We start from the raw sequence: 17022 nt of genomic DNA, 5'->3' as shown, positions 1-17022 counted from the left end.
GCATACAAATGACGCCTGCTGAAATTTTCTTTTCAATACAACTGTTAAAGATACAGGAGCCCTGTCCTCCTTTCCATATGGTCACCCTACTATTAATATGTACTTTTGTGCACTTGTGCACTGGCACACCGAAACATTCTCTTCTAGACAGCTAGAAAGAAGCAACAGCCCTGCCCTCTTTTGCATCTGACCATCTTACTAAAGCAAAGGGGTGGGTGGGTGAATACTTTGCCCTTCCAGCTAAAGGTGCCTGCATTGCTCAATAAGGCACAGCGCCGGGGATGTTGATGGAGAAGGAAACCGGGGACACAACAGCACATTCCAGGCTGGAAGGAACATTGCCCCGACCGATTATCTTTGCAGCCGTTTATCTCGACCAGGAAACGCCGCTTCGTACTACATATCCCAGCATCCCAGTGGGAAACCTCGTACTATAGGAAGAAATCCTGTTGACGTTGATCAAAATTGAAATTACGGGTGTGCTCGCAGTTCTGCTTCTAGGAAGTTGTGGGGAAGCTGCGAACGGAATAATCTCTCTGCAAAACAACCTCCTTGAACACGACAAGGGACAGGGAAAGACGCACAAAAGAGGAAGGCCCGCCAGAAGTAACTTTCTGCAAAGTAAAGGGGCGTCTCAGTCTTCTCATCTTTACTTCCTGGAGAGAGAGAGAGGGAGAGGAGGAGGAGGAGACGCACAAGAGGAGGTAAGAAAGCAGAGGAATAGGCGAGCCTTGGAACCAGCGTGAGCCGTGAATTTGACTCGCTTCCCCCTGACAATTGCCTTCATAATTCTTTGAATTACAAACCTGGCACTGTCGGGGAGAAGGAACCGACCCCGTTCATCTTTCCCAGGCAGGATCTACACTACTGCTTTAAAACGTTTTATAACAGTAATGACAACTGTTGGGGCCCAGGACACACTCCAGATACAGTTTTCAAACCCTTTTCAAAGTGTCATATCCTGCTTGGTGTAGATTAGAAGGGCTCTTTCTGTACCAAAGTTTCTGTACCAACTTAGGTGAAGGTTATCCGAACAGGTTCGATGTGCTTAAAGGCCACAGCTAGACCTAAGGTTTATCCTGGGATCATCCAGGTTTCGCCCCTGCCTGAGCACTGAATCCCCTGTGTTTCACCTAGATTATTATTATTATTATTTATATAGCACCATCAATGTACATGGTGCTGTACAGAGTAAAACAGTAAATAGCAAGATGAACAGGTTTGACCCCTGGACGATCCGGGGATAAGCCTTGGGTCTAGCTATGGCCAAAAATCGCCAAATGGGCCGGTGTTTTCGTCTCCTTTGGTTCGCCAGCCTGGTAGTAGCGATGTCTGAGGCTAGATTACCTTATAGTGTTATTGAAGTGCACTTATCTGTTGGGGCACAATCCACATTCTATATACCGCTTTCATAGTGTTATATCCTGCTTTTTATTCCACATTCTTAATGATTTGACACAAGGCATAGATCTGGCCCCAGTGTGAACAGTGTTGTGAGATTTTCCCCTAACCTTTTCCCCTAACCTGGCGTCGTCCGAGGGTGGTGGACTACAACTCCCATCATCTGCAGACAACGTGGCCAATGTTGGCGAGGGATGGTGTGAGTTGTAGTCCTGCACATCTGGAGGGCACCAGGTTGGGGAAGGCTTCTTTTAATACATTTGAGACTGCTATGAGATGCAAGAAATATAGGTGTCTTGAAACTGGTAAAACTAGGCGACTCCTCTTTTCAGATCTCTTGGGAATTTCTCTTCTTTAAAAAACAGCAACAACTTCCCTCTCCTTTGCTTTCTGAAACGCCTCCACAGATCAAGGGAAATTCACCTCAACTTGCAGTTTGCCAACTAGGCAGGTCTGGGTAGTTTTAGAGAGGGTTATGAGGACGTTGCTGTTGCTGGTTGTGTTCCCGCATTTTGACATTCAGCATTTTGCACATAGCTTGTGGTATTATTGTTCAAGTGTTACTTTTGTAACACTTTTGTGAAGGGTGGTGCTTAATACACAAAGGATCTTTTGATATATTAAACATCATAATAATCACAGGTCACTCTTTACATTGGGCTGGCCAATTTGTACAACTCCAATCTGCCCTAGCCAGCAGAGCCAGTAGAAAAGGTTCATGGGAGTTGTAGGCCAAAACAGCTCCCCTGTTTTACAAGCTTTATTTATTTATTTACAATATTTATATACGCTCCCCATTCAAAATTTCGGAGCGGTATACGAGATAAAATACAATAAAAACCAAAATAAAACACCTTAAAATAGATTTTTAAAAGAAGCAAATTGAAAAGTGAACCGTGAGGTGTGGCTGGTCGTTAAGGAAAGGCTTCCTGGAACAAGGACATTTTCAGGAGGCGCTGAAAGGAATACAATGTTGGCTCCTGCCTGACCTCCAGAGACAGGGAATTCTATAGGAGGGGGGCCACCACACTGAAGTCTCTTCCCTTGGTGGACTCCAATCGGAGGATGGGTCTACGTGGAACCACCAGGAGCATGCCCTCGGATGACCTCAGTGACTGGGCAGGTTGGTAGGGGAGAAGGCGCTCTCACGGGTATCCTGGTCCCAAGTTGTTTAGGGCTTTGTACACAAGTACAAGCATGCTTTACATGCTTCCTTGGTTACTGTAATCACAGGTGACTAGCCTATTGAACTCCAATATTTAAAGGTACAAGTGGGACCTGCAACACAATGTTGCAATGAATCTCTACTCCTTAGACAGAACTGTCGAACTCCTTTCTACCTGATGGACAAATTCCATTTCTGAGAAACTTTCAGTGGCCCCATTCAAGTGGGTGACGAGGCTGAAGGCAAAAGAAGACAGGGCCAAAAATACCAGCATATTTCGGCTTGAACCTCCTACTGCTAGTAACTAAGCCTGCATTTCAGCCTTTTAGAATGGGTAAAAAATTACCACGAGCCAAGAAATCACAAAACAATTGGCAATTGGGGCAAAGGGGGCATCATGGCCATCTAGAAAACCCTGAAGGGCAAGATATCTGACCCTAGCCAGGCCAGATACGGCCCATGGGCCTGCGGTTCAATACCCTCCCTTAAAGGGAATGCTGTTTGTCAGGGCACCAGACAGTCTTGAACAGTGGAAGTGCTGCTCAGGCCTCCTTGGGTGAGGGGAAGAATTTCAGTAGTGGAGAAGAGGTAATGGACAGCACCCCTGGCTTTCCACTGCTGTCCTATATAGAATTAGAGGACTGCCAGCTCCATTTTATTTTATGGCTATGTAGTAAGTGGATGGTTGTTCTGGAGAGTAGGAAAGGGAAAAGGTGTCCCATTTCTTTTCCTTCCTTCTGAAATATCTCTATATAGTGTAGGGAGAAGGAGGTTTTTTTAAAAAAAATTCATTGTATTCATCCCTCAAACCCTAATCTCTCACTCTAGGGCCTGATCTATACCACACAGGATATAACGTCTTGAAAACGTTTTGAAAATGGTATATGGAATATGTCCTGGGCCAGAACAGTTGTCAATACCATTATAAACTGTTATAGTGTAGATCCTGCCCAGGACTCTTACTACTAAAAAATATGTGGGGTTTAAGCAGGCCAGTTCCCTCTCTCCCCCTCCTTGCTCTCCATTTTCTTTTGTTTGTTTTCCACAAACACCCTGATATTCTGTATCTCAAGTTTCCACTGACTTAACTGATTGTCCAGCACTGCCTGCCTAACATCTGGTTCCTTTAGATCTCCCACCCCATCCCCTCTGCCTTTAAGGGTAAAACCCTCTCAAGACTAAAAAATACAAAATATACAAATAGGCAATAATGTCTAATAAAATCTATAAAAACTATAGAATACCACATAATATGATCATTCCTTCGAACAGCAAACTAAGATCACCGAGTGCCTATTAAGTTTGGAAGTGAAATGGGTTCACCCTGGGTTGTCCTAGGATTTGCTTGCTATGGGCTGCATCCACTGTCATCCCTACTTAGAAATTAAAGGAACTTACACTGGTGGGAGATTCAGGACAGATAAAAGGAAGTATTTCTTCACAGAGCACAGAGATAAACTATGGAATTCACTACCACAGTGGCCACCAATTTGGATGGCTTTAAAAGAGTTTTAGACAGATTCATGGAGGATAAAGCTATCAATGGCTATATGTTACCACCGTTATAAGAGATGGTATTCCTATGCATAGAATCATAGAATAGCAGAGTTGAAAGGGGCCTACAAGGCCATTGAGTCCAACCCTTCAATGCACACCACTTACTGGGGAACATGGGTGGGAGGATTTTGTTTCATTTTTGTCCTGCTTGTGGGTTTCCCATGGGCAGCTGATTGGTTACTGTGTGAATAGAATGCTGGGCTAGGTGGACCCTTGGTGTGATCCAGCGTGGCTCTACTTATGTTCTTATGTACACAATGGAAAATTTCCTCCTTGGGCAAATAAGAGATGTTGGCTGATCCAGATCAGGACAATGGTTCCACCCCTCAGCTCAGCTGCTATTTATTTATTTTTGTAAAAACAAACAAACAAAAAACACCTCTTAATGATGTTCTAGTTTGGCCCTGAGACCTGAGAAAGGGAGTGTTTGTGTATCAATTAATAGACCCTTCACTAAGGAAAACAAAGCATAGGAAGAGAGGAAATTGACTTGCTCATAGAAACATAGAATAGCAGAGTTGGAAGGGACCTACAAGGCCATCGAGTCCAACCCCCTGCTCAATGCAGGAATCCACCCTAAATCTCAAGCCCCTTACAGCCTATAGTAAGTATCCTAGAAGGCAGGGGTAGGAATGGATGGGGCCGGATTAGCAATGGGGAGATGCCTTTCCATCTCCAGAACAGGGTGCTCTTACTATATAGCTATAAAATACTCAGGTTTGGGGCCAGCAGCCCTCTAGCGCTGCACAGGTTTGGGGCCAGCAGGGGGACTATCCATGATCTCTTACCCCCATATGAAAATCTCTCCCAATCTGGGCCCTTTCTACACCTAAGGATTATCCCAGGAAAATGGAGGGATCGTCCCCGCCTGCTCCCGGGATCCCCTGTGTGTCATTTGGATGCACAGGGATGATCCCAGGATGATCCCTGGAAAAAAGGCAGATGTAGAAATGGCCCTGGAGGTCTAAACACCACAGATCTCTTGTTCTTGGCTGTCTGGTGCCCTGTAAAGAAGTACTCTTATCAGTGGGGATATACTGCAACATTTTGTTTTAGAGCTCTCACTTGTAATGCATTCTAGTACATATGATAACCATGCAATGCTTTAGCAATTTTCAGTAAGCCTTTGAAGATTTCTGTGGTAGATCTCCTCCTTGTATATTGTCTGCACTTGTTTTCCCTTCAGGATAGATAAAAAGTATTTTATTTTTTAAAATGTAAAATCAGTTTGAAACAATTAAATTAGGTTGCTTTTTTTAAGAACTGAAACTACTGGGTTTTTCTTAAAGAATAATTAGATTAATATTAAATAATTTGAATATAGCCATATTAGAAAAAAATAATTCTAAAGCAGAATCAATGCCTCTTCCAGAAGCATTTAGTTATGGCAGCCTTTTCTATATAAATGAACATCCCTCCATACAATACAATCCAAGGTGGGTTAAATAACCAACCGTTGACTATTTAAACCACCATTGGTTATCATGCTGTCTGAAGCCAGCCAATATTCCACTGAATATTTTTTAAATTCTGCACATCTAAATTGTGGTCCATTATCTGTTACCACCTTGGAAAGTATACCATAACTTGCAAAAATTGATTTCATTCTTTTTATGATTTTTGTTGTAACTATTATTGAGCAATGCAAAATCTGGAAAATTTAAGGAATAACCAGCTAACAAGACAAAGCTATTCCCTGCATAAATCAATTCCATTTTTTTGCCATGGTCTCATTACTTCTTTATCCAATGATCACTGGCTGACTACTATAATATTTCTGATATATTTAACAAGTTTCATAAGATTAAACAATCTCTTCTATATTTGTATTAGTTTGCGGCCAATATATTATGGGTTGGATCCAGATTGACCATTCTGTGAATGAATGTAGAGGCTCCTGCAGGAGGAAGGAAACTGGGAGACAGTCTTCCTTCTTCTGCCCCTCTCTTTCTACTCCAGTGGGTCTCCCAGCCCTCCAGAATGGTTCTTCAGGAGGTATAGAGACTGCAGGAGGAAGGAGGAATTACGAAGATTGCCTCCCTGCCCCCTTCCTCAAGCACAAGCAGAACTCTGCTAAGTGCTACTCTGGATACAACCCAATATTTCTTAATCCATGCACAATTCATTCATGTTGTATGAATTTGTTAGGGTTTTGATCAGCAACTTAAAAGAACTACGTAGCTTTAGAAATGTGGCATGAAATCTCTTGAGTTATGGAGTGGTGCCTAAGCATGTTTATTCAGAAGTGACTCAAATTGAGTTCAGTGAGACTTACTCTGCAACGAGTGAGTTTAGGATTGCAGCCTTAGTTAAGAAGATTTATCATAGGCACAATCCTATGAAGATAGTTGGCAGCCTTCAAACTTGGAGGCTGCTGAGTATCCAATACAGGGCCGCTAGAGTGCAGAGACAATCTTTACCACCCCATTCCAGCCATCCCGCATTTCTGCTAGATGGGCAATTTTACTGCCCAACAGTGGCACTGGAGGTGGAGAGAAGGAAGCTGGGCAGCCATAGAAAATGTATGGCCGATATCCCAGGCTTCTCCCCTCCATACCTCCATGTCTAAGTGTGCAGACATAGCCAGAACCGCACTGGCCATTAGGAGGAGGGGGAGGGGAGTGTGGTTTCTGGGCTTCGAGACTGGAGCCCTGTTTCCGACCTTGGAGCATGGAAACTGAACAATCTTATGTCTCCGCAAATGCTGTCTGGGGGACATAGGGTTGCTGCCTTAATGAGTCATCATTTCTGATATTTAATTTTAATTTTCTCTTTAGCTGGACAAGCCTTATGTTCCAAGACCTCAGGGGAATGGTATATGCAACCTGCTTGCAACCTGCCAAGCCATTCAGAATATATAAAAGGCTGCTCTTTGATTGAACCAGAAGGTGACACTAAACAAATTAAGACTTCAAAACTCAGGAGAAGATGACAGAGGAGATCAAGCAGACTGCTCAAAATGGTATGGCTGTACATCATACATGGTATAACTGGTTTGTCCAGAAATCTCTACAACAAAACCAAAACATATACAGGGAAAATAGATTTGAGTCCAGTATATTTATGTTAATAAAAGTCTGTACTGACTTTGTTTTTAACAAGGGTGAGCTGGTGGCTGGATTCACACAGCATGACAAGCCAGAGTACAGGTTGAGTATGGGTTGAACTGTGGGTTGTTGAATAATAGGTTGTTGTGTTGTGTGAACGCAACTGTGATAACAAACCATAGTTTGTTAATCATGAACAACCTGTGGAGTGACCCAATGGTTTATTGCTGGATTGGGAACTGCGGGCTGCTTGTGGTTAACACACCATGGTTAGCACTACTGGGTTCACAGAACACAATAGCCCATGATTCAACAACAAACCATGGTTGAGCGACAACCCCTACTCACCTCGTCCTCTGTCTTGTCATGTTGTGCGAACCAGCTTTTTAAAAAATCAGGGGCTGGAAAATGTTCTACTTCTGCTGAACCTATACCAAGTGTTAAAATGTCGCCAGCTTCCCAGGATGATCACCGGCTTCCCAGGACGATCGGCTGCTGCCGCCACAATCTGGAAGACTCCATTGACCCTGGAGGGTTCTCCTTGACTTCTGCAGGTGCCCTGCACCGCCTGCAGGTGCCCTGCAGGCCTCTGAAGCAGGCAGCTGCACGGCACCTGCGGAAGTCACAGGGACCCCTCCAGGATCAATGGAGACTTTTGGATTGCGGCAGCAACGGCTGATCGTCCTGGGAAGCCAGAGATTGCATGGAGGAGCTGGCAATCGTGCGGAGGAGCTGGCTATGGTGGCAGCGAATTCATGTATTCCCTCTGTTCTTGGGCCCTGGTAAGTACAGCTGTCCCAGGCACTGCATGCTGGGAGTTGTAGGCTGTATGGGGGCCTAGGCCTGTGCAAGAAAATGGTGGATCCGTCATAAAATAGTGGATCTGTCATAAAATGGTCTCCGTGATTCGGATTTCTGAATCCGAGGCCCGAGGCTTGCACAGGCCTAGTAACTGCATAGGGTTGCATGAGTAGCATCTCAAAACTGCACTTCCAGATATCACCCCCAAAGCAAACAAAAATCTAGCACAAAAAATAAAGAAACTCAAAGGTACACTGAACTGTTATGTGCAAGCTGTCCCATAATCAAAAGCCCATGGGCTTCCCTTTCATATGAAATATCATTTCAACCCTGAATCGGGGTAGGTCTTTCAGAATTATCTTATTTATCAGGTTAGGGATGGTGGTGGTGGTGGTGGTGGTAGAGGTAGAGCATACTGTGCAGCTGGAGGATGACCAGACAGGGCAATGATTCTGTTACGATGTCATCTCCTCTCTCTTTCTCAGCCATCCCAAACTTTGCAGCTAAGCAACCCACAGTTTCAAGTTACAGTTTAAGTGATCCCAAGTGCTCACACACTCCCAAGACAGAAATCATTTACTTTATTGAAGTTTAGACATGACTAAGTTGGACACAGCTCCAGAGTACTGAGGAGCTCTCCAGAAAACATCAAGCAGCCCCAGTAGACTGTTGAACATGAAGTTATTGGAGATGCCTGGAGTGAAATCTCCAGTCATCTGTAAAATCTTGGGATAGACACTCACATGTCAGAGGGTTAAATGGGATTTATGACCTTGAGCCCCTTGAAGGAAGGGCAGGATATAAATGCGATAGACCATATGCAATGGTAAAACCAGCCCTATTTTACGGATTTATTTAAGTTATTTTAGGCCATGTTTCAACCAAAAGCTTGCAACATGGCTTACAAGAATAACAAAGCTAAACTTCAAACAAGAGACAATTAAGATGCTTAACAACAATAAAAAGAGAAACAGTTTGAAATAAGGGCTTGTAGTAATTCACTGGATGTGGCATGTCGTACTTCCTCAGTTTCTTGAGCCCATAGAAAGTTTGAAATAAATTGCAAATCAAAATCATGTGATCATTGCACAGCTGCCAACACTTTTTATGTATTGGCCAATACAGAATTCCCTGAAGGAGAGGAGCCGACATCACAGAGGCCCCCAGATAGTGAAAATACATTTGCCAGCACTGAACAAAATGAAATGGAAGAAACAAGAAAGGATTCCTTGTTGGAAAGGCATTCGGATTCTCATGCAATTCTGTTAAAAACAGAGACCAGTAGCCCTCCAGGATGCAATGTAGGACTTCTCCCTGGTTCAGCTACCTTACCTGACAGTTCTTCAGGCAAAGATATGGTGGATTCCTCAGATGAAAAGAGTGAGTGTTCGAGCCAAATTCCCTCGCAAGATTCTCCAACGAAAGAGAAAAACAGTTTGCCCAAAAGCATCCCAGAAGAAACAACAACAACAACAAGAAGCCAGCACTCATCGGACCATCCTGAGACCAGTGGCCCTTCAGGATGCAACATGGGACTTCTCCCGGGTTCAGCTACCTTACCTGACACTTCTGTAGGCAAAGATAAGGTAGATTCCTCAGATGAAAAGAGTGAATGTTCGACCCAAGTTCCCGTGCAAGATTCTCCAAAAGAACAGAAAAACAGTTTACCCAAAAGCATCCCAGAAGAAACAAGAAGTTCCGTGACCCAGCAAAGCCAACTCTCGTCGGAACATCTTGAAGAAACAAAAGAAGATCCATTGGACAAAGAAATGGAACAATTAGTTCAAAAGCCTGGAGGTACTGAGAGGAAGAGATCCTTCAGTGAAGGTAAGACAACAACCTCCTTGATGAGGAAACCCAATAATCTGGTCCATATTTGTTTTTAATAAGTAAGCTGAACTGGATTTATTTAGTTATTTGCTACACACAAAAAAGTGATCAGTTTAAAACAAACCAACTCAGGATCAACATATTTAAATCAAGCAACTGCAATAAAGTATGCAAAATACAAATGTTGCATAAAATTGATTCTAATTACATGATTTTGAAAACTTGATGCAATGTGGAAACTCTTTATTTTTTGTTCTTTAAGTGGAGAAGCTTGTTGATGCTCATGCATTTAGGTAGGCAATAGGTTTTAGAATTGGAGAATAGACTGGAAGGAAAAACATACCACTCCTGACTCTTGTTAGCCCATTCAGACTTCCTGGAATTTATACCCACACATTTTTCAAGTTTTTGTTTTTTAAAATATGAGAAATAATGCGTAGAATTCTAATAGATTATTTACAGTTTCATGGCGGCCCTGCAGATGTCTAGATAACTTCTTTATGTAAAGAACTTGGTTGTTGTATAGCAGCACAATAGTTTATAAGGGACCCATTCAGACGCACAAGGAGGGTGGTGGTTAGGGAAACTATTATAAAGAGGGAAAAGTTAGTGGAACTACTGCAAGTGGGCCTGCCATACAACTGTGGAACCACATGATGCCATGTGGTTCCACTATCCACCCACCCTCCGTAGTTAGGGCACATATCTACATGCAGTGTACTACACATCCCAGCCTCCTCCACAGCTCACTGAGGCCTCTGTTGAAAAATACCCAAAAAATGGCTGCATGACCATAGAGAAACTCTGCTGCAGCATGAATGCCACCAGAAGTTCCAGTCACTCTTGCCGGCAGACTTTATGGTCGCAACCTAGAAACCTCATGGAAACTGTTTTAACCACTGGGTAGCCCACCACACCTCACTGTAAGCCACACCGCTGGCCCTTTACCCTGCTGTAGGTGGATGGTTAGCTGGAGTGGTTCCTAAACCATCGTGGTAGTGGTTTCCCCCCATACCACACATTAAGCCACCATAGTTAGGCCAAAAGTCTTAAATATGGTGGCTTAGTGTGATGTCTGAACAGGCCAAGGTGATTTTTCAGAACTGTCCTGTATTTTTAATGGTTTGTGGAATCGCTATATTTGTGTGTGTACTCTTTATTAGTCCTTTTATTTTGCTTCCTAGCTAGAGAAGACAGACATAGAATGGCAGAATAATAATGGCAGAAAGACAGATTTATTTATTATTTATTTATTTAGAATATTTATATACCACTCCTCATTGAAAAAATTTTGGAGCGGTGTACAAGGTAAAATGAAAATAAAAACAGAATAAAACAGTTAAAACAAAATTTAAAAAGAAGCAAAACAACAACAACACAGAAATCCAAGGCTGCATGTTAAAGAAAGGCTTCTTGGAATAAAGATGTTTTCAGGAGGTGCCGAAAGGAGTACAAGGTTGGAGCCTGCCTGACCTCCAGAGGCAGGGAATTCCACAGGAGGGGCGCCACCACGCTGAAGGCTCTTCCCCTGGTGGATTCCAATCGGAGGATGGATCTAGGTGGAACCACCAGGAGCAGGCCCTCGGATGACCTCAGTGACCGGGCAGGTTGGTAAGGGAGAAGGCGCTCTCTCAGGTATCCTGGTCCCAAGTTGTTTAGGGCTTTGTACACAAGTACAAGAATCTTAAACCTGGCCGAGAGGTTTAAGATGAGGGCCGAGAGGGTGGTTTTGCTACTTAACTTGCTGAGTAGCTGCTTACTTCAATGAAAGTCTATATAATTTTTCTGTATATTTCCTGAGACCTGGTTTACACATAATACTAATTCATTTATTTAGCCCATGTTTAAACCATGGTTTGCTGCCCTACCCAGGGTTTGTATGGCAGACTATCAAACAAACCATGGTTTGTTTTCTCAATCCCTGGGTTGTTTCCCTCTTCCTTCACCCATTTCCTCCCTGTATCCCAAATGCTTTTGTGGCGCTGTAGTACTGGCATGTAGAGGAGGCCCAGTTGTTGTTTCTTACCACTCTTGCCTGCTACCAGTGTAACGTGCTGAAACAAACCATAAACAGGCCACATTTCTGGGTTCACATGCAATGACAACCCATGGTATAAAACAACCCAGAGTTCACAACCCAACAATAAACTATGGATTCTGTTTCTGGGTTGTTCATGGTTAACAAACCTTGTTCACACATCACTATCTAGAATTCAACAACCCATGAGTTAAATAAACCATGGGTTAGTGTTATGTGCGAACCAGGTCTGTATGTGCTATAAACATTATGGAAGCATCTAGTTTTACCTTCACATTCGCCCTAAACCAGTCGTCTACATGCTCCCTGGACACACTCTCTATTGCAACCTTTCTTAAACTTGAGTCCCAGATATGGTTGGAATATAACTCCCATCGTCCCCAACCATTGGCCTAACTGGCTAGTGGTGATGGGAGTTGTAGTCCAACACCATCTAGGGGGTCAAGGTTGGGAAAGGCTATAATTCGTTGGTGAAGCCACAAGTTATTTCTAGTAACACTGAAGTGCCTTTTTAAATGCAGGATACTCAGTGAGCAAATCAAAGACTGAACTCTATTCAGAAGAGGCAAGTCAGTGCCAATCACAAGAAGTACGCAATCAGAGCACAGGGGAACTGATGGAGAATCATCATCAGCTTCTTCGAGGTAACATTAAGAATACATTTGCCTCTATGTATCTGATCAAATAAGCAACAATTAATAATTGGTAAAAAGAACAAAAATTACATTCTTTACACAAGGAAATAGGTAGTTCCAGTCCATGTTGTATTTTAAATGTTACTACAGTTCTTAGTATTCAAAGTTGTATATTTTTACAATTAATCAGAGTTTATTGAGTAAGACGAAGGCTGCCAAATTAAGAACATAATAGATCATGTATTTTATAATACAAGTCAAAAGGGGGGAAAACCAAGCAAATTATCCAGTGGCCCAGTTTGCACATAATGGCAGCAAATCATCGGTTAATTAACACACGATTTGCTGCACCCCATGCCTGCTGTGTACTGCCACTATTTGAAAATGCAACCTCCGATTGGCCTGATTGGAGGTTATTTTGTGACTTCTGAACATGGACACTATGGGTTAATTGTGGATGAAACAACCCACAGATAACCTACAATTAGTTCTTGGGTTAGACCTGGTTTATGCATAATGACAACCCAGAGTCTGGGTTGAGCATGGGTTGTCGCTGAATTGTAGGTTATTGTTGAATTGTGGATTGTCATGTGTGAACCCTGCACTATGGTTTACAACCCAACAACAAACCATGAATTCTCTTCCTGGGTTGTTCTTCGTTTACAACCCATACTGAAACTGCAGAGCACAGTTCGCAAACAATGGTAATCCACAATTCAGCAACAACCCATGATTTAATGACAATCCATATTTTGGGTTTTCTTTACATGTGAACCAGGCCAATCTGTAGGTTGTTTAACCCCATGATTAACCCATAGGGCCAATTCCCATGATCAAGCCAGTCACCGTGGCTTAAACCAGAGCTGCTTGTTTTAATCAGAGGCATATGCTGGGTGCCATTAGCCTAATTACCCACCCGACGCCAGCTTGTGTTGTTTAAATCTGGGTGGCATGGCTTGATTGAAAGGGAAACAACCCTCAAATAACCCAACAACAAGCCATGGGTTATATGATCCCCAAGTGATTGTAGCTTATGATCAAAACAACCCTTGTTTTGATTGTGAAAACCAAGTCATAGCGACTGGGTTTGCACATCATGAAATAACCTCTGATAGGAGATTGCATATTCGAAATGGCAGCAGCACACAACTCTGGCAAATCCCGGGTTAATTACTGCTGTTATGTACAAACTAAATAAATGTATCACTATATCCCTTCCTCCAGCTCCCACATGTACAGAATCATCTACAACCAACCTTACTCTGACATGTAGAGAGCCACGTCCGTGCAAACATTGTGTATTTTTATTTTATTTTATTTTATTTTAAGGCAGCCCTTAAGGGTATGCACATTTCTGAAAGCCGGATGTTGATTGGATTATTTTCCATAGTCAGCAGTAAACTACCCAAGATAGATAAGTAAGGGCCAAACTAATAATAATAATAATAATAATAATAATAATAATAATAATAATAACAACAACAACAACAACAACAACAATAATAATATATTTCTTACCTGCCTCTCCCTCTGGATATTTAAATACAATATAATCATTTTAAAATTGAGCTAAACATGTCGCTGTGGCTGAAAATGGTAGCTGTTGTGTAGCTACTACATACTTTAAATAAATAAATAGTTCCCCGTTTGATAATTTCTAGTAGAACTTGCCCATGTCCTGATATCATGACATCTCGCGTTTCCCCACTGCTGCCCTCAGCCACAGCGACCTGAGGCAGGGAGAAATTTGCAGTGAAAATGTTGACACTTGCTGTATCCGTATGGGGAATTTAAAATTTAATCTGGGCTTCTGCAGACAAAAGGTCCGACTAAATGAAACACAATCAAACTGTGTATTGCTGAATACATTTTGGTAGTATGATAAGAAACCTTTATGGAAATGATTTTGAAGGGTGCAATCCTATGCATTGTTTAGACAGGGAAAAGTCTACAACTCCCGATATGCCCCAGCCAGCATTCCTGACTGGGGAAAGGTGGGCGTTATAGGACTTTTTAAGGACTAAACATGACAGAAGACGCTTTTCTAATAAGCATGACTTGAGAAATCAACAGTCTTTCCTAGACTTTAGGGCAGCCTTCCTCAACCTGTGGCGCTCCAGATGTGTTGGACTGCATCTCCCAGAATGCCCCAGCCAGCAGCTGGCTGGGGCATTCTGGGAGTTGCAGTCCAACACATCTGGAGTGCCACAGGTTGAGGAAGGCTGCTTTAGGGTTTTAAAAAAATGGGAGAGAAATACGAAACGGAAGTGGAATACGTTTTATTCAGTTACCTTCTACAAGTTTCAGAGAAAGCAAGCTTTTCAAAAACACAGACCTCTTATTCAGGCCAAATAAAAGATGACGAATTCTGTGGATCTGGGAGCTTAATAACGTGCTGCCATGAGCCTACAGCCACATGGATGATTTGTGACCTTGTGCTCCTTTCTGAACCATTTTCTGTCTCTTTCCGCTCCCTGTTCCCCACCCTGGGTTATTAGGGTTTCCTTCCGCTGGAATTGTTCTGGGAGTTATGGTGGTTTTGGCTGCCATTTGCATAAGCATCAGCGGCTACTACACTTCCAGCTCCCCACATGTGCCAAGAAATCCAGCTGTGGTGGCCTTCCTGTCTAGGTTTGATCCGCTGAAGGACAGCTTCCCTGGTCAGAGCCCTTACCTGTGGGGACGGGTCCGAACGGTCCTGCAGAAACACCTCAATGCTTCCCAGCACACTCAGCCGGCGATCTTAATCTTCACCGCTGCCCAGAAAGCCGAAGCGACCCTGAATTGCCTGAGCACCCAGATAGCCGATGCCTATTCATCGTCCCTTGAGAGCAGTACGATCCAGGTAGACGGAGCTTCGAAATCCACTCTGAACAGCGACCATGCCAAGCTGGCAGTTGACGAGGAGTTGAGCTCTGGCTTCCGTGGAGGACGGAAGGCAGCCGTGGTGCATCGGTTTGAGTCGCTCCCGGCAGGTTCCACCTTAATCTTCTACAAGTACTGTGACCACGAGAGTGCGGCCTTCAAAGACGTGGCCCTGATTTTGACTGTTTTGCTGGAGGATGAGAAACTGGAGCCCAACATTGGTCTCCAGCTTGTGGAAGAAAACGTGCGGGACTTTCTCTGGGCCAAGTTCACAAACTCGGACACGCCCAGTTCCTACAACCACATGGACACAGACAAACTGAGTGGGCTGTGGAGCCGCATATCGCATTTAGTCCTGCCGGTCTTTCCTCTGCAAGTGATAGAGGACCACGGCTGCCTTTGGCAAACTGGACCAAGGGGTGACTGAGGTGGCCTTCATGGGAGAGGCAGAAAGCTCTGCAGGCTTTGCACCAATCAGAAGAGCCTTTCGGAGAGGCTGTATGCCAAGCTGGGCTCTGGAAGTAGTCATGGGGAATGAGCTAGTTTTAGACAAATGATTCGTTTTGATAACAGCTTTGATCCTGACTTCCTTGACAAAATGAGCAATGTAGCAATTGGATCTTTTTCGAAGCTGCTCCGCATTTGTGATACAACCTGGGCACGATGTTTTTCTGTTTTAAATTAGGTAACAGACCAAAGGGTGATATTTCACTCTTGCACATCATACATCCAGAACGATTTGGTCACTGGAGGAAAATGGAAAGGAGACAAGTCACTGAAAACTGCTCTTAGTAGAATCTGCCCTTCTTAAACATTAGTTTTAAAGTGATGCTGTCTTCCAGCTTTTTTTTATGTAGATGAAATCCTTGTGTGCAGAGTGACCAATCCACTTTATCAAACATACCAGAAATTTGGGAGGTTCTAGTAGTTTATATTAACTCCTCATGCATTAAGTAGCCAATTCCACCACTGTAACCAACTGTGATATCTTGGAGGCTGTCTGCACTGCAGAGTTTAGTGTATGTGCAAGGTCCTTGCTGAATGTCTGGCACTTAATCAAAAGCATAGAAAGAATGCCACAAACCATTCGTCTTAGATTGGCCCAAATGTTGTACATAAAGGTGGAGACCAGCACAGACTGAGCTCAGGGTATGTGTGAATTTAATGCATTAAATTAGCAAAACCACTTAAGGCCCATGCAGATTTACCCTTGGGTGTACCTTAGCAAATTGCACAGCTCTTTCTTTCTGTGTTTTGGGGTAGGAAGTTGAACAAGTCATAGAATCATAGAATAGCAGAGTTGGAAGGGGCCTACAAGGCCATAGAGTCCAACCCCCTGCTCAATGCAGGAATCCACCCTAAAGCATCCCTGACAATTGGTTGTCCAGCTGCCTCTTGAAGGCCTCGAGTGTGGGAGAGCCCACAACCTCCCTAGGTAACTGGTTCCATTGTCGTACTGCTCTAACAGTCAGGAAGTTTTTCCTGATGTCCAGCTGGAATCTGGCTTCCTTTAACTTGAGCCCGTTATTCCGTGTCCTGCACTCTGGGAGGATCGAGAAGAGATCCTGGCCCTCCTCTGTGTGACAACCTTTTAAGTATTTGAAGAGTGCTCTCATGTCTCCCCTCAGCCTTCTCTTCTCCAGGCTAAACATGCCCAGTTCTTTCAGTCTCTCTTCATAGGGC

At 43.5% G+C, this 17022-nt stretch overlaps 1 protein-coding gene across 1 annotated transcript; it reads left to right on the top strand.

The window, feature by feature from the left end:
• The first annotated feature begins 490 nt into the window (after positions 1-490).
• TOR1AIP2 (torsin 1A interacting protein 2) lies at positions 491-16803 on the top strand. Its single transcript, XM_063134373.1, has 5 exons — positions 491-704; positions 6901-7085; positions 9097-9798; positions 12361-12483; positions 14973-16803. Exons 2-5 carry the CDS (start codon positions 7052-7054, stop codon positions 15764-15766), a joined length of 1653 nt encoding a protein of 550 aa, XP_062990443.1. The 5' UTR covers positions 491-704; positions 6901-7051; the 3' UTR covers positions 15767-16803.
• Positions 16804-17022: the final 219 nt, after the last annotated feature.

This window comes from Elgaria multicarinata, chromosome 1, assembly GCF_023053635.1.
Source record: "Elgaria multicarinata webbii isolate HBS135686 ecotype San Diego chromosome 1, rElgMul1.1.pri, whole genome shotgun sequence".
NCBI lineage: Eukaryota > Metazoa > Chordata > Lepidosauria > Squamata > Anguidae > Elgaria > Elgaria multicarinata.
This window is presented reverse-complemented; position numbering and strand designations above follow the sequence as displayed.